This window comes from Pongo abelii, chromosome 5 (genome assembly GCF_028885655.2).
Source record: "Pongo abelii isolate AG06213 chromosome 5, NHGRI_mPonAbe1-v2.0_pri, whole genome shotgun sequence".
Lineage (NCBI taxonomy): Eukaryota > Metazoa > Chordata > Mammalia > Primates > Hominidae > Pongo > Pongo abelii.
In genome coordinates, this window is record NC_071990.2 from 149,971,143 (window position 1) to 149,989,766 (window position 18,624).

Here is an 18,624-nt window from a genome sequence, read left to right on the forward strand (position 1 = left end):
TTTTTGAGACAGAGTTTCACTCTTGTTGCCCAGGCTGGAGTGCAATGGCTCAATCTTGGCTCACCACAACCTCCAACTCCCGGGTTCAAGTGATTCTCCTGCCTCAGCCTCCTGAGTAGCTGGGATTACAGGCATGCACCACCACACCCAGCTAATTTTGTATTTTTAGTAGAGACGGGGTTTCTCCATGTTGGTGAGGCTGGTCTCGAACTCCCGACCGCAGGTGATCCGCCCGCCTCGGCCTCCCAAAGTACTGGGATTACAGGCGTGAGCCACTGCGCCTGGCTCTGTTTTTAGTAGGGGTGGGGTTTCACCATGTTGGCCAGGCTGGTTTTGAATTCCTGACCTCAAATGATCTGCATGCCTTGGCCTACAAGAGTGCTGGCATTACAGGCGTGAGCCAGGCACCTGGCCCCAGGTGCTTGAATAGCTGAGGCAGCTGTGGCATTGAGCCCTTGCCTCCCAGGGGCTGGCGCTTTGCTCTCCTAGTCACAGCTGTCAGGAGCTGGTAGTCAGAACCCGTGCCCCCATGGGAGCTGCTCTTCTGCCCTCCTTCTCTCTTAAAGTTTCCTCCAGGAGTTCCCTCAGTTCTCTTGGGGGTGTGTGTTGATGGGGTTACTGGGGATGCGTGGGAGAAGGTCTGCTTCGTGCCTCCAGGAGGAACTGCTTGTTGCTCTCTGGGTCCTCTCAGGCCCCTACTGCATGGAGGATGTGGGGACCGCAGGTGAAGGGGACTGAAAGGCTGGTACATTTGGGGTTTATATTGTAAGATGGGTGATGGGCTATGGAAGGATCTCAGCGGGGGAGACTCCGTCAGATCTTTTAGCAAGGTCATTTGGGTGGCAGGTTGGGCAAGGCTGGGCCATCGGGAGGCTGTGGATGGAATTGGTCAAGTTGTGACCCTGGGGCATGCGTGGTTGAGTTGTGATGAGTCGGAGGATCCTCAGGATCCTAATATCAGTTTATCATGCTGTATTTCAGGAACCCCACCTTAAGATATTCTGTCCTGGCTCCCTCTTCTTCCAAGACAGATTCTGGGTTTGTGTTTTGTGTCTGAGATGGAGTCTCACCCTGTCATCCAGGCTGAAGTACAGTGGTGCGATCTCAGCCCACTGTAACCACCGCCTCCTGATTTCAGGCGATTCTTGTGCTTCGGCCTCCAGAGTAGTTGGGTTTACAGGCGTGCTCCACCAAGCCCAGCTTATTTTTCTGTTTTTAGTAGAGATGGGGTTTCACCATGTTGGCCAGGCTGGTCTCAAACTCCTGACCTCAGGTGATCCATGCCCGACCCTTGGCCTCCCAAAGTGTTGGGATTACAGGCGTGAGCCACCGCGCCTGGCCCAGGTTCTGTTTTCAGGCAGTTTCCTTTCCTGGAGGCAGTACAGCAGAGGCCAGGAGGCTCAGCACCATGGTGCATGTCCTCAGAGGGGCAGCAGCAGATTCCGTCTTGACCTTTGTTATTTTTCTACTGGACACTTGACAATAGATGACGTTTTGAAGAGGAGGGGGTCTCCCACCTTGCCTGCTGTGTCAGTCCAGGCTGTGGGCTCAGACAGACAAGACTGATTGTAGTGAAGGAGTGACTTTTGTCCAGACACATTAAAAGATCTTACTGGCCTTAGAAGAGTCCTTCTTGTCTCCACACTGTGCTAGGAACTTCGAGGCAATCAGCTCAAATGCAGAACATGTTATTGGTGGGGAAGCAAGGAGTTTTTCTGAAGCGTCATTTTTTCACGTTTCTGTTTCTCCTCTCCCTTGGTTCTGTAAAATCAGTGAATGCAGAAGTAGGGTAGAGATGATCCTTGCTCTGCCCCAGGCCTCCTGACCAGGGTGTAGGTCTTTAGCAGAAAGGCTTTGGGAGAAATCCAACTCCCAAGCCCCGCTTGCATCTAAGCCTGCTTTGCAGTGTTAGGCGTGTGTTGCTATGGGCAGTGCACCAACATTAAATAACTGAAGGGGTTGGCTAGCAGTCTGTAAAATGGAAAATGTGTGTGTGGCTTTAGGTGGTCTAAAAGTCGTATTTTCCTTGGTTGTCTTGGTAAAGTCATTTATTTATACCAAAGAGCAGAATGTTGGGAGGTTAAAAAAAAAAAAAAAAAAAAAAAGAACTGGAGGAGAGGAGAGGTCTTTCTGAATGAGATTTGTCCCAGATGCAATTCTCTGTCGGTTCCTGAATTCTCAGGCTCCCATCAGAATCCCTGGGAGGGGTCCTGATAGAAGAAATGGCATAACTTACAAATGTACAAGGCATTTCTGTCATCCTCCCTGTATGTATTCAGGTATGTTTTTAGGAATCCATTGCTCTAAAGGAAGACTATAGTGTGGAACATAATCTTGCAGTGAGTATTACATTGCGAGAAATTTTTAGCATTTACTACATGCCGGGTGGACTACATGAGCCGGCTAAGGTCTAAGTGCTTCACACGTGTTACTCCAGTAGTCCTCACTGAAGTAGGTGCTGTGATTATTCAGTGTTCCTCGGAGGTTAAGAGACATGCCTAAGGCCACTTAACCAGTACCAGGCGCTATGGAGCTGGGTGGAAACTCAGAATGAGCTCTAGAGCAATTACGTGGCACTTGCCTTGGGGAAGAAACAAGTAACATGTTTACTTATTTATGCAGGTGAATTTATAACATGTACTCTTGCACCTGGACTTGGAATGCCTAGTGAATAATGAGTCTAATGAATAATATGAATATTAATAATCATAATAATGAATATTAATGACCATAATAATGAATATTAATGAACACTAATGACTAATGAATAAAAAGATTTTCCAGTTTTCTGAGGGTCTCCTGAGAGGTGCAGTGAGATTTGTCCCAGATGCAATTCTCTGTCGGTTCCTGAATTCTCAGGCTCCCATCAGAATCCCTGGGAGGGGTCCTGACATCTCTCTCTTCTATGAGCTTCCCAGGAGGTGGTGGTGCAGGCCAGGGGCCACACCGGGCATTAGGAGCCTCTTCCTCACACGGTATCTTTGCTGAAGATGCTTCCCTGGTGTTTCCTCTCTTAGCCCTGCTAGGCAGGCAGAGAGATGGGGGTTGAAAACCCTGGCGTTGGCACCAGACTGTCCCAGGTTGGAGAGCTGGCCTCTGTGCTTCTTAGTCCTGGGATTTGTGGGCAGTCGCTCAACTTCTTTGAGCTCCTGTTTACCCATCAGTATAAGTGGGGAAAAAACAGGCCCCTGTCAGAGGGCTGTCCTGAGGAGTAAGAGATGCTGCATGTAAAACAACCTGGCACTTGATGTTTCCCACTTAAATACCGGCCTTTATTACTATAAACTCTGCACAGAGGGAGGTCCAATGGCTGTGGGCTTTTCCAGGGTGGACTGACCTGACCGCCTTTGTTTTTCCACCCCTTCAGGACGGTTCACTGGGAAACATCGATGACCTGGCGCAGCAGTATGCAGATTATTACAACACCTGTTTCTCTGATGTGTGCGAGAGGATGGAGGAGCTGCGGAAACGGCGGGTTTCCCAGGACCTGGAATTGGTGAGTGGGGGTCCTGGGAATATGCTTCTGTGAGCAGAGCTGCTCCAATTTGGGCTTCTCCTTGGTCCTTGTCCCAGTGCTAGCTGTTCCTGGGGTATCAATCTGTAGGCTGCTGCACTAGCATGGGGTAAAAAGTTCAGATCCCTAAAGGACTGGCCCAGTTCTGCCGCAGATATCAAACTGAGTGAGTGTTGGCTGGAGCAATAGGATCGAACCTTTGCATTCATTAAAAGAATAGATTTTTATTTTTATTTTTTTACTTAAGGGAAAAGTATGTTTTTACTATTCACCAGTGTATACTACATTTTTTATTGACTCTAAGCCCAAAGGATGTCTAGGCTAATTTTTTTTTCATTTCTTCTCTTTTTCTTTTCTTCTTTTGGAAAGCAACATAAAATTTAAAGGAACAATAAATCACCTGTAGTCTCTCACCTAGCAATAATCACGTTGGTGTTTTAGCAGGTAGCCTTCCAGTGTTTTTGTGGGCATTTAAAAATCAGCAAAACTAGTCCACCACTAAAGACACTCTTTTTTTTTTTGAGACGGAGTTTCGCTCTTGTCCCCAAGGCTGGAGTGCAATGGCGTGATCTTGGCTCACCGCAACTTCCACCTCCCGGGTTCAAGTGATTCTCCTGCCTCAGCCTCCCGAGTGGCTGGGATTACAAGCATGTGCCACCACGCCCGGCTAATTTTGTATTTTTAGTAGAGACAGGGTTTCTCCATGTTGGTCAGGCCGGTCTCAAACTCCCGACCTCAGGTGATCTGCCCACGTTGGCCTCCCAAAGTGTTGGGATTACAGGCGTGAGCTACCGCGCCCGGCCTAAAGACACTTTTATAAAAAAAAAAATCAGTGAAACAATGCTGTATCTATATATTAAAAAAAAACTTCTTCCTTTATTACTTAACATTTTATTGTAGCTCATATTCCCTGTCCTTGAGACTTCTTTGTCATCACCGTCTTTCATGGCTGTATTCTCCTCTCACTCAGGTGCACTGAAATAAATTTGGCTGTTTGTGAAAACCTTTATGTGTATAATCAGTGGCACATTTGGACTTGTATGTGATAAACAGTAACTAGCATAGGTGCCATATATATAATTTATATGTATACTAGTAGTTCAAAATTGTATATTTGCTGTAAAATATCATAAAAGCATCTGCATTTCTCAGTTTAAATATCTTACTATTGGATTCACTTTAGTTCCATGCCTTTCAAATAGTTTTGTTTCATTATGCCAACCTCAGGACCTCCTCAAGAAGTGGGGTTGAGGCAGAAGAAAATGTTCAACCCTCTGTATCTCCTCATCCAGATCTGTTCCTTTTGAGCCATCTCATATAGTAGGGGCTGCATGGATATGTTTTAAGTAATAGAGTTCCTCTGCCTTTAAATTAAGTAACAGAGTTCCTCTGCCTTTAAAAAAATGTTTGAAAACTCAGCCGGGAGTGGTGGCTCATGCCTGTAATCCCAGCACTTTGGGAGGCCGAGGCGGGCAGATCACTTGAGGTCGGGAGTTCGAGACCAGCCTGACCAACATGGAGAAACCCTGTCTCTACTAAAAAAATATAAAAGTAGCCGGGCGTGGTGGCGCATGCCTCTAATCCCAGCTACTCGGGAGGCTGAGGCAGGAGAATCACTTGAAACTGGGAGGCGGAAGTTGTGGTGAGCCGAGATCGCGCCATTGTGCTCCAGCCCGGACAACAAGAGTGAAACTCTGTCTCAAAAAAAAAATGTTTGAAAACTGCTGATTCAATTGAATCCTTATTTATCCTCCTCCTACCTCCTATTTATCTACTTAGGGTGAGCACACACACAAAAATAATAATTAAGTAACTAATTTAGAACTAATTAGGAACAGGGAATTCTTTTGTTAATAATTATTTTTATGTTACATACAAGGGTTCTGTGATTCCTCTCATATAAGGGACCCAGTAAGTGGTTGGGTACCACTGCCCTATAATCTGTTTCCACGGTAAGACTATGGTGTTCTTATGTACTATTATTTCTTTTCTTAACCAAGTAAAGATTCCTTGGATCAGGAGTAACATTATATCATGACTGCCAAATATTAATTGATTCTCTTTCTTTTATGTTCACCAATTTAGTAGTTGCAGGGATGGGAGTTAGTTTAAAGTTGACTGAGGCTGAGAAGTGTCATCCAGGGGCTGACAGCCATCACCACGGGAGCCTGACGCCTTGGCCCAGGTGGGCGGCAGCGTTGTCAAGGGCTTCTTTCTTTTAACTTTGTTCCTTGACATGTGTGAATGCTGGGGTTATTTCCTCCTTTTGAATAAAGTAACTTTATGTGTCAGAAGACTCCCACACTCTTAAAATTCATTAGGCTTTCCTGTTGGAGCATAGTTAATGAAAAAACACTTTCATTTTGGCAAGATTACCACAGGACAACTTAAATATTGCATAATGCCCTGAATTCTTGAATGTTTCAATTCTTTTTTTTTTTTTTTTTTTTTTTTTTGAGATGGAGTTTCCCTCTTGTTGCCCAGGCTGGAGTGCAGTGGCGTGATCTCGGCTCACTGCAGCCTCCGCCTCCTGGGTTCAAGTGATTCTCCTGCCTCAGCCTCCCGAGTAGCTGGGATTACAGGCGCCCACCACCATGACCGGCTAATTTTGTTTTTTTGTTTTTTTGGTTTTTTTTAGTAGAGACAGGGTTTCTCCATGTTGGTCAGGCTGGTCTCAAACTCCTGACCTCAGGTGATCTGCCCGCCTCGGCCTCTGAAAGTGCTGGGATTACAGGTGTGAGCCACCGCACCTGGCCAGAATGTTGCAATTCTTGCCTCGAATGATAGTCTGGTAGGACTCCGTGGCCTCCTCAGACATTTTACCGTGCTTGAGGAAATGATTGCTGTGAACTGGCGGAAGACAGATCACTGACACAACACTAAACTGCTCTTCTCAGGATTCTAGCTGGTTAGGAGTTGGGGTTACCATCATCATCCCATGGTGTTTGGGAACTTTGGAAGGCAGCTTCTAGGTAGGAGAGAAAGTCTGCCCATCAGTGGGATAAATAACCTCCTTCTCATTCAAACAGATGGGGCTAATTTGGCGTGCTCTGTTCCAAAACCACAGAAGACAGTCTGGGGGGAAAAAGACACCACATGAGCTTAATTAGTTCCCATCAAAGGTGCAAGAATTTGGTGGTGGGTAAAATTGATGGGAGCTGATTCAAGCCAGGCTGGAAGCATGACTGTTCATTCTTTAAATTGTAGTTAACAAGTAAGACCCCAAATTGGCATATTCAGATTCTCTCTCTCTCTTTTTTTTTTTTTGAGACAGAGTTTTGCTCTTGTTGCCCAGGGTGGAGTGCAATGTCATGGTCTCTGCTCACTGTAACCTCCGCCTCCTGGGTTTAAGCAGTTCTCTTGCCTCATCCTCCCAAGTAGCTGGGATTACAGGTGCCCGCTACCACGCCTGGCTAATTTTTGTATTTTTAGTAGAGATAGGGTTTTACCGTGTTGGCTAGGGTGGCCTCGAACTCCCGACCTCAGATGATCCGCCCGCCTTGGCCTCCCAAAGTGCTGGGATTACAGGCATGAGTCACTGCGCTCAGCCTTCAGATTCTCTTTCTATGAAATTCCAGACAAGTTGCAGTGGAAAAGGGAAATTCTAAAACTGGCAAGGATCGGGTTTAGGTGCTGGATGTTTCCTGTGTCACTCCCATGGCTCCAAAGTCTAGATGTCCATGTTAGATGTGTTTTGAGGCTAGTCATCATTTAGGCTATGACACAACACTGTTAACCTACTGAAAGTTCCCTCTCACAGTGCTTAACAGTTTGATTCCTGATGGGAACTCATTTCCTTGAAAAGCTGTGACTTCCAGTCTGTCATGTTCTCTTTTATTGCATCAGAATTTTACATATATTTCTAATCTTTCAATTCTGCCTTCAGACAAGTAAACAATATGCCTTCCCTCCTGGCTGCTTGGTTGGCACAACTTCAGGTCTGAGGACCTGCAGCTTAATAATTTTTTTCTTTCTTTCTCTCTTTCTCTGTCTCTCTTTCTTTCTTTTTTCCCTTTTTGAGATGGAGTTTCGCTTTTGTTGCCCAGGCTGGTGTGCATTGGCGCAATCTCAGCTCACCGCAACTTCTACCTCCTGGGTTCAAGTGATTCTCTTGCATTAGCCTCCCAGGTAGCTAGAATTACAGGTGTGTGCCACCACTCCCGGCTAATTTTTTGTATTTAGTAGAGTCGGGGTTTCACCATGTTGGTCAGGCTGGTCTCAAACTCCTGATCTCAGGTGATCTACCCGCTTCAGCCTCCCAAAGAGCTGGGATTATAGGCATGAACCACTGCGACTGGCCAGTTTCTTTCTATGTTTGTCAGCAGCCCTGTCAAAGCTGAATGCGAGATGGCTTTGAGATGAAATAATCTGTTAAAAGCAGGAGAGGAAATATGCAGTAACATATTAGAAGCCTCAAACATTTTATAGGGAAAAAGTAGCATTAGATTTGTTGTGTCTGCTCTAGAAAATGTCATTTTAGAAGACAGCCTTGAGGACAGAGAATTTTGGGTGATGGGTTGAATTGGCTTATGGCTTTGTTTCATTCTAAATCTTCTGGGTGAATTTTGGAGATTGAAGAAATAGTCTATAGATAGAATACTTAGATATTTGTGTTTGGCTTTAAAAAGTCAAAAAATGCATTGTCCTTAAGAGCTAATTATGTATCAACTGGAGAACAAACAAAACAAAAGGACACTCAGCCCACAGAGTTGCTTGACTTAACCCTGAAAAATAAAAGGTTTTGATAATTATGTTAGTAATTAACTTTCTGGACTGGATGTCGAGCTCTTTCTCTAGGACTTAATCACCCAGATCTGACTGGAATAATGCATTTGATAAAGTATCTTTGGGGCCAGTTAGTTTTGGTGAAGACAACAGAGAGTACAGATGGGTAAAAATTCAACAATATAAACAGAGATTATGATTCACATTTATAACTATGGTGAGAGTTTTTATTTAGCACCAAATGGGCCCTGCAGGAATGGTGTGTTTGGACCACAGCCTTTCCCTCTGCTGGGGATTGGGACATTAGTGCTTGTGAACAGCAGGGAAGTTGCCCATATCTCTCCACATTTGGCACAATCCCTGGGCACCATGTGTTTTTTTGGCTGGGAGAAGCCACAATCAGAAATGCTACTAGCTTTCCAAGCCCATAATGGTCCAACTCGAATGATGCTAAGTCTGACATCTGTCAAAGTGACACCGTGGTCAGGAAAGGAACACACTCAAGGTGGCTTCTTATTACTGGCAGTATCAGCTTCTTCAGCATCTTTGAGGTGGAATCTGTGTGGATATTGGCAGAAAACAAGTTTGTGCAGTTGTTGATGTGGCACGGAGCTGACAGAGAAGTCCCTACCCCCAGCAGCACTCTGTTGATGATGACATACTCATCAGCAACTGAAGCCTGGCCCAGCTTCTGTGCCAATTTGTTGTCATGACTGTGTGAATACAAGGAAAAGAGAGCCCAGGTGGAGATGCACTGAGGTCTTTAAGGACTGGGAATGTCAATAAAAATATTGCATATTATAACTGTGAAAGGTCATAGCAGGACCATTGTTGGACGGGTGCAGTGGCTCACACCTGTAATCCCAGCACTTTGGGAGGCCAAGGCGGGAAGATCACTTGAGGTCAGGAGTTCAAGACTAGCCTGGCTAACATGGTGAAACCCCATCTCTACCAAAAATACAAAATTAGCCAGGTGTGGTGGTGCGCACCTATAATCCCAGCTACTTGGGAGGCTGAGAAAGGAGAATCGCTTGAACCCGGGAGGCGAGGTTGCAGTGAGCCGAAATCATGCCACTTTACTCCAGCCTGGGTGCCAGAGTGAGACTGCATCTCAAAAAAAAAAAGAAAGAGAACCATGGTTAATGGCGTAGGAATGACTTATCATTCCTTGCAATTTTAATAACTTAAACCTTCCAAATATAGTTCTGGATTAAGACAGAGGCAGTAAGAGTAGTGTCCATTGTGACCACTGCTAGTTGTCGGAGCCTCCTTTGGCTGTACCACCCCCTCTTCAGGCTGGAGCAAGAGCCATTACCCGGGCTTGTTGCAGTGAGCAAGAGGGTGTAAGAAACATTGATGGAAAGAGGCTGAGGGAGTCACAGACTTGGTTCAAATTCTGGCTCTTTTACTTACCTGGCAAGCGGGATGACCTCTCCTGGCCTCAGTTTCCCAATTTATAAAATGAGAGTAAAGTATCTCAGAGTTATTAGAGGCTTAAATGAAAAAAATTGCTGTCATCATAAGTGACTGTAACTGTTGATTTCTTTCCGTTCCTTTCTATTCTGAGTTGAAAAATCCCTGCAGTAATGCTGAAGAGTATCCATTACTTGTACTTCATTAATATTTATTCAAGTGAGTGCAGGGATTTTTTTTATAGCTTTTTATGTTGGAAATGTGAACATCTATAAAGATCATAATACCGTGAACGTCCTGTGCCTGTTTCCTGGCATCCACAGCTAGCAGCATCCTGCCATCGTTTCATCTTCACACCCCACTCACACTTCGTGATTACTATGTTTTTTAAAAGTTTGTTTTGGCCGGGCACGGTGGCTCGTGCCTGTAATCCCAGCACTTTGAGAGGCTGAGGCACGTGGATCACCTGAGGTCAGGAGTTTGAAACCAGCTTGTCCAACATGGTGAAATCCCGTCTTCACTAAAAATACAAAAAAAATTAGTCAGGTATGGTGGCTGGCACCTGTAGTCCCAGCTACTCGGGAGGCTGAAGCAGGTGAATCGCTTGAACACTGGAGGTGGAGGTTGTAGTGAGCTGAGATCGCACCACTGCACTCCAGCCTGGGTGACAGAGTGAGACTCCGTCTCAAAAAAAAAAAAAATTTGTTTTGAGGTATAACTTATGTACATCTAAATGCACAAATGTCAGTTGTATAACTTCATCAAATAAATATACCCACGTCACCCACAGCCCAGCATGATAGAGAACACATCCAACACATCCAGAGTTGCTTCCTGTCCTTTCCAGTGGGTCCTGCCTGGTTTGAGGGCAGGGATTTTTGTTGGTCTATTTTGGTCACTACTGTACCCTTTCATAGAGAACAGTGCATGGCACATAATAGGTGCCCAATAAGTATTTGTTGAATTCATTCATGTGTGTAAATATTCAACTGAGCATTTAAATATATTGGAAATATTTAATGAGCATTGAGTCTGTTATGTGGGATACAGACAAAATATGTATTCCCTGCCCACAGAGGCCACAGTTTAGTCGGGGTGTGAGGCAAGTAACATACTCTTACCGTGCTGTGCAGGAGTACAGAAGAGGGTCCCTGATGACTCCTTAGAGGGAGTAATAACCCAGGCTTCCCAATCAGAAGGGACAGGGAAGACTGACCTGGTTGAGGGAGGTGTGGACCGTGGGGAGTAACTTCAGGGAGAGGTCACAGTTTCATCCAAGGCCAAAAATTGGAGGGAGGGGTAAATGTGGCTAGAAACTATGGTATAAACGATGTGAGGGGAAAAAAGAGGCAGGCTGTTCTTTCACTGGTCCTTGGATTATTAATGATATAAAAGATAAAGTAGAATATTCCGATTCATTACTATTCACAGGGCGAAACCGAATAAATTGCCATTTTGCAATCGTTGACCGCCGGGCCAAGGTGAACTTGTTCTTGCTTTGCCTGTGGCTTCACGCAGACATGTGCACATAGTCCGGTCTGTGTGGGTTTTTGTTTGGTTTCATTGACTGCTCTTTTGTTATTTGCTACAGACAGCAAAGCGTGTGAGAAACAGGTTTCCTGTTGTACCTTCGAGCTTCCTGAATATTCAAGAAAATGATCAGGAAAGTGAGATTCTGCCCAGCTCAGTCTACAAGGTCACCATTGTTTTGAAGGAACACAGGTCTGCCCCCAGAGCATAGAAACACAGAAGACTTATGTCGTCCCTGAATTCTTATTCTCATCCCCATAGGATAAGAATGAGAACGGTGCCGCACACTATCCTGAGTTATCCTGCTGAAGCCCCGTTTTTTCTCTAAATGGCATTTGTTTTTGTTCAGTTTCCTTTTGTCTTCACTTACATTATTTGCTAACTTTAGGCTACAGTTGATTTGAAGATTGTGATCAGTATCTGTGGGCATTAGATGGTGAGTCTGAACTCCATTCTGCTATGGGATTCACACACTTGATGTCAAATACACTGAGGCATTATATCTTAAGCCAGATGGTAATACAGTTCTGTGCTCTGGCCTCTCTCAGACAAAGTCACGTTTGTAATCAAATGCCCTGTTCCAATGTAGTCAGCATTTTTTGCACATGGCACTATGTGAACGTGGACATCAACAGATCTCTTGGTGCCAGATTTGATCTTGGCATTCTATACCTTTGGTAATTAAGAAGGTTTTTTTTATTAACCCTGCAGTCAGTTCAGGTGTTTCCAACCTTACACTTAGGCACTAGACACCTTTGCAGACTGTTTGTACACTTACGGAAACTGCCGGCTTGGATGTGTTGTGCATGACAGTCTAAGAGTAGAGAGGGCTTCAGATTTTTCAAATGTGCATCAACAATTTCAGCTTCTTTTTTTTTTTTTTTTTTTTTTTTTTGAGTTTCACTCTTGTCTGCCAGGCTGGGGTTCAATGGCGTGATCTCGGCTCACTGGAACTTCCACCTCCTGGGTTCAAGTGATTCTCCTGCCTCAGTCTCCCAAGTAGTTGGGATTACAGGTGCCCACCACCACACCTGGCTAATTTTTGTATTTTTAGTAGAGATGAGGTTTCACCATGTTGTCTAGGCTGGTCTCGAACTCCTGACCTCAGGTGAACCACCCGCCTCAGCCTCCCAAAGTGCTAGGATTACAGAATTTCAGCTTCTTTTTCTCTTGCTCTTGAACATTTAGAAATGGTTTTTGTTTGCTTGCTTTAATAAAAAGTAGTACACCTGAGGGATTAAACACCAAACTAGCATACTACTTCAATACTAGTACTTGCCAAAAAGGAAGAAGTCTGAGCTTTGTTGTTTCCATTTGCATACAACAGACAGCATTCCTAAATGTTAAGGAAATTGACACTAACTGGGGAGAAGAGTTAGGAACTCAGGTAAAAGTGGCCACTTTGATGGCAGAACCTAGCAGGTAGCCAGGGCTTGGCCAGGGCTTGGGAGGGAAAGGAGCATCCCTGTTTTTGGAGTCAGGACCATTCAGGGGGTGAACGAGGCCCAGGCCAGGTGCCTTTTTGGATCCTGGAATATTAAAACCAGGATGCCAAAATTGTAGTGTGATCTCAGTCTTTACATTTAACAATTATATACATTTTTAACATGGAAGATTACAGTATAATTTATTTAGGCTAATCAGAAGCTAATTATAGACTATTTAAAAATGTTAATTTGTAGCACACTAGAGGCAGTATGATCTTGAAGTGAGACAAAATGTAAAGGAGTGCAGTGAATGTTTGCTTATTTCCAGGCCCTCAGAGTGGGTTTCTGTAGCTGGATCTATGTCATTTAGCGATGATGTCAACAGTCCACATTTGAGACTGTAGGAAATGACTGAGTGGTCCAAGCCAAGTGGCCCACCTATTCTGCAGAACCCTGCGTGGGGTCTGAGGCAGGTTGGCATCTGGAATGGAATTAGGCAGACACCTGCAGGGCCCAGCCTGGAAGTCAGCTGAGGCAGGGCCCCCGAGCCTATGCTGGTGTTGTCACACACCACACCTGACATTGTCCTCCTGACGCACGCAGTCCATGTTTTAGACTGATCTCTCACCACAGCTCCTGTGCACCGAAATGACTAACAGTAGAGAGAACTGAGCTCTGGGCTGGGCCTGGTGGCTCATCCTGTAATCCCAGCACTTTGGGAGGCAGAGGCAGGTGGATCCTTTGAGCCTAGGAGTTTGAGACCAGCCTGGGTAACATGGCAAAACCCTGTCTCTACAAAAAAATACAAAAATAAACAGGGCGTGGTGGCACACACCTATTGTCCCACCCACTGGGAAGGCTGAAGTGGGAGGATCACTTAAACCCAGGAAGTTGAGGCTGCAGTGAGCCATGATAGCACCACTACACTGCAGCCGGGGCAACAGAGTGAGACTTTGTCTGGGGAAAAAAAAAAGAGAATTAAGCTCTGAGCTCTGGATCACCATGTATATCAGTGGGAGGTTTCTCTTGCTCCCTCTCATTAGAAGACCATTGCCCCCATTCCAGCAGTATGTTTGCATTTGGGATTGTTTTTTCTTTCGGTTTGGAAGTTTTAAGAATTTTAAGTTGAAGAAAACAAGATGGTAAAATGTTGAGCAAATTTGTTTGGTGCTGGCCAGGCGTGGTGGCTCATGACTGTAATCCCAGCACTTTGGGAGGCCAAGGCTGGTGGATCGCTTGAGCTTAGGAGTTTGAGACTGGCCTGGGCAACATGGTGAAATCCCACCTCTACCAAAAACACCCAAAAAACAAAAACGAGCTGGGAATGGTGGCGCATGCCTGTAGTCACAGCTACTTCGGAGGTTAAGGTGGGAGGATGGCTTGAGCTTAGGAGGCAGAGGTTGCAGTGAGCCGAGATTGCACCACTGCAATTCAACCTGGGCAACAGAGTGAGACCCTGTCTCAAAAAAAAAAAAAAAAAAAAAAAATGGATGCGGTCACATCAGTTATCCTGACTTTTCAACTATTCACTATCAGGAAGGACACAAACTAGCTCATGGGGTAACTTTGGAAAATACATCTCAATACACCCCAGAGCACAGCTCATGCCTTTCCCTTAGTGTTTCACTGTACTTCTCAAAAAAGAAAATTAGGTTGTTGCTTTTTTTTCTCCCTTGACAGGTCAATCTGTGTATTAGAAATGGAGACTTAATTTACCAACTCTAGAATGGTATTAAGAATCTACGTTCAGGAGTAAGCCACTGCTCCTATCTCTGGCCATTCTGAGACCTGTGCATAAGTAATTTATGTATAAGGGATAGTTTGAGAGACTGGAGCAATTATTTAGAATATGAAGATATTCTAAATTTGTGCTACAGCAATGCCATCCATCTCATGGGCCCCAGCAGAAGCTGATGAAACTTAATCAAAAATAAATCAAGAGCAAGTCCAAACCAAATTGGAAGCACACCATGAATATTCGTGAACATCTGGATGTGTGTGGAGGGGTGTATGTTATTTTCTTAATGTGTGCAACAGCAGAAACATAATTTCTTAACAAAGATGCCAAAAGGAAGACAGATTTTCATCTGTGATTTCAAAGGGTATCTTTGTTTGTATGTGTATGTCCTTTCTCCTTAGGGTGTGGGTTTCTTTTCTCCAAGATATTCCTTTGATCTTTTTCATCTTTCGGGATCTGTTTGGGTATTTTATCTGAATTCTTCATTGGAGTCAGTCACTTGATTCATGAAGATTAAACATTTCCTTCTAAAGGAGAATTTCAACTTAAGGAAAGTTTTACTATTTAATATTTTTGATGAATCTTTTCAATGCCAGTGATGTGATAATTATCAATTAAGCTATTCTGCATCATTGATCATCAGTTTCACTTCACATGTCTAAACCTCAGGGTACTTTATCTGCCTTGCTACCTAAAGTACTGCCAAGAACTAAAGAGGAAAAAACAAAGTATGGGAAGGTGGTAATAACAACCCTGCAGATAATTATCACAAAAATCACTTTTTTGTTGTTTGTTTTTTTGTTTAAGAGTCTTGCTCTGTCACCCAGGCTGGAGTGCAGTGGTGCGATCTCAGCTCACTGCAACCTCTGCATCCTGGGTTTAAGTGATTCTCCTGCCTCAGCCTCCCAAGTAGCTAGGATTACAGGCGTGTGCCACCATGCCCGACTTTTTTTGTATTTTTAGTGGAGACAGGGTTTTGTCATTTTGGCCAGGCTGGTCTCAAACATCTGACCTCAAATGATCCGCCTGCCTTGGCCTCCCAAAGTGCTGGGATTACAGGGGTGAGCCACTGCAAAATGACTTTTTTTTTTTTTTTTTTTTTGGAGACACAGTCTTGCTCTGTTGCCCAGGCTGGAATGCAGTGGCACGATCTTGGCTCACTGCAAGCTCCACCTCCCGAGTTCACACCATTCCCCTTCCTCCAGAGTAGCTGAGACTACAGGCGCCCGCCACCACGCCCGGCTAATTTTTTCTATTTTTTAGTAGAGACAGGGTTTCACCATGTTAGCCAGGATGGTCTAGATCTCCTGACTTCGTGATCTGCCTGTCTCGGCCTCCCAAGGTGCTGGGATTACAGGCATGAGCCACAGCACTCGGCCCAAAAATGACATTTTTAAAAGCACATTAGAGTTGACGAGACATCTACATCTATTACCCTGTTTAGTTGTTGTTAATAACCCTATGAGGTGGATATTAGTTATCTGATGATTAGGTTGGACAGAGGCAGAAACCAGTGCTCTGAAAGTACCACCTGGTGGGGAAGACCCAGGCTGCGCCACACACCAGCCTGGACCCCACTGAGAGGTGCCACAGTTCCAAGACTGACCGACGGGGAAGACAATGCCCTCTTCGTCCAGTTGTTGTCTAGGCTAAATAAGATAACGTTCATATATATGGCACTTGGCGTAGTTCCTGGGTACATGCTAGAGCTCAATGAATACTTATCATAGATATTATTATTTATAGTAGAGATATTCATTATAAAGTTAGCACTTGTTAAAAGTTGAACAGCTAGTAAGTATCAGAGATGAGATTTGAAACCAGGAGGCCAATGCCAAATCTTCCCTGGCCACTCCCGAACTTTGCATTTTCTTCTCTAGAGTCTCCTCAGAGCCTTCTGGAAGAATCAGTTTGTGTTGACTTGATTTACAGATTAGTTTATGTCCTTGGGTAATATATCAAAATGCAATATTATAAAGCATGAAATAATATAGAATATTTATATATATGTATATATTTTAAGAGATGGGGGTCTCACTATGTTGCCTGGTCTGGCCTCGAACTCTTGGCCTCAAGCGATCCTCCCACCTAGGCCTCCCAAAGTGCTGGGATTACAGGCATGAGCCACTGTGCCCAGCCAAAAGTAATTTTTGCTATACAATTACAACATACATTCATTGTAAAAAAAATTGAATAAAAATTCCAAAGTAGAATTGTAACGTCTCTTAATACCCAGTTCCCAAAGATAACAATTGTTAACAGCTGGGTTTTTGTTTGTTTTGAAACGAAGTTTTGCTCTTTTTGCCTAGGCTGGAGTGCAATGGCTCAATCTCGGCTCACCGCAACCTCTTCCTCCCGGGTGCAAGTGATTCTCCCTGCCTCAGCCTCCTAAGTAGCTGGGATTCCAGGTGCCTGCCACCACGCCTGGCTGATTTTTGTATTTTTAGTAGAGATGGGGTTTTGCTATGTTGGCCAGGCTGGTCTTGAACTCCTGACCACAGGTGATCCACCCGCCTCGACCTCCCAAAGTGCTGGGATTACAGACGCAAGCCACCATACCCCACCTTCCCATAGTGTTTTTTAAAATGAGTTTTTTAATTGGGATATAATTCATATACCATAACACTCACCCTTTTAAGTGTACGATTCAGTGATTTTTAGTACCTTTATTCCTAATTCCAAAATTCCATAGTACTTTGAATGCTGTTTCACCTTTCTATAGTGAGTATGTTGTCCATTACTGTATCTCTATGACCAGAACAATCCCCTGAATATAGTAGATGAGGAATAAATTTTTGTGGGATGAATGAATGACAATAGCTGTGCATTCTGGAGATATTTGCATTCCTAGACTCATAAAGTGAGGCTTTCTTATTACACTCTTGGGTTTTAAAAATAAGCATAAATATTTAATAAGAAAAATCTTTTAAGCAAGAAAGTTTTGAAAGTATAATTCTGGAAAAGAAATGCCTTTATTACAGAATGAACCTGCTGGCTAATAAAAACGTAAAATATGTTTACAAGTTCAGAACTTCTAATTAGAGGAGGAAAGGCTCCCAATTAAAGTGTATTTGATAAGACAAAAGTCTTTCATGCTGTAAAGTTTGCTTATGTAAACCTATTTTTTAAATATGGTTCTAAGGGATAGGCTGTTGTCTTCAAATGGGTATACAAATGTAAATGTCCAGGATCCACTGAGGATAAACGACCTAAAAACCAGTACAATAGAAAAAAAATGTGCTTAGCACTTCAGTCCTTTCTAAATTGACTTACTACCCACCCCCAGCCCAGCCCATCCCTGCTCTGCCCCAACCCCCACCACCTGCCCCACCCCCAGCCCAGCACCACCAGCCTCCCACATCCTCACTCCTGTCCCAGTTCCATCCCAGCCCTTTCGTACCCTCATCCCAACCCCAGCCCCACCCCCACCACCTGCCCTCCAAGCCCAGCCCCCTGCCCCAGCCCCACCATTCCCCTCTCCCAGCCCATGCCCCACCCCAGCCTTGCCCCCATCCCAGTCCCCAGTCCCCCTCCAACACCCCTCCCCCAGCCCCAGCCCAGGCTATGGTTGCTGGCGCCTTCTGCCTGGTTGGCCTTTCTGTTCATCTGATAGGGAACTGTCCAAGACAGCAGCAACTTTTGTGTTTTTGTTTAACACAGCTGAGTGTATTGTGTAGTCACAAGGAGCTGCAGAATAGCAGAGAGGAAAAAATAATAATGCAGTGTTGGAAGTGGAGTGGAACCAAGCTAGCTCATCACAGTCTGGGAAGAGATTGTTGATTCTGCTCACAGGGCGGCTTGACTGAAAGCTTGCAGAACTTACTGCTCAAACCTTCTGCCTCTTGCCTCTGCTTCCCTCTTCCATTTCCTCTTCCTACTGCACACCCTGGACATGGGGTGATGCTGTGCCTTTCTTAGGCCTGACTGTCTCCCAGCTCTGCCTACCTAGGCATCCCCTCCTGCCTGTGATCATCTCTGTGTGCATGTATGTGTGTGCCAGTGAGAATATTAGCAAATAATAGTTGCCAGGAGAAGTGGAAAAGAGAGAGAAGGAGGAGCAAGGAAGAAAGGAGAATAGAAAGCTCCCCTCCGACCCTTGTCCCTTCTTCCTTCCTGCCTTGACTAGGGGGGTTTTGTTGAAAGGCACAGAGGAAAACAGAAAGTTCTGCCCTGTTCCTACTGCATTCTGCTCCAGGCTCAGGTTAGCAGGGCTAAGAATGAAGATACCAAGGAACTACGCTGGCAGCCTGCTCCTTCTCCCTTTCCATCTGTTCCTC

General features: G+C 44.7%; 1 protein-coding gene across 8 annotated transcripts in view; it reads left to right on the forward strand.

Annotated features, from left to right (window-relative positions):
- Positions 1-18,624, forward strand: part of SASH1 (SAM and SH3 domain containing 1) — a 281,596-nt gene that overhangs the window by 116,665 nt on the left and 146,307 nt on the right. For all 8 annotated transcript variants that reach the window (XM_063725047.1, XM_063725046.1, XM_054558281.2 and 5 more), the window contains exon 2: positions 3,368-3,496. In XM_063725047.1, coding sequence (XP_063581117.1) covers positions 3,368-3,496 — 129 coding nt within the window. The remainder of the gene's footprint in view (positions 1-3,367; positions 3,497-18,624) is intronic.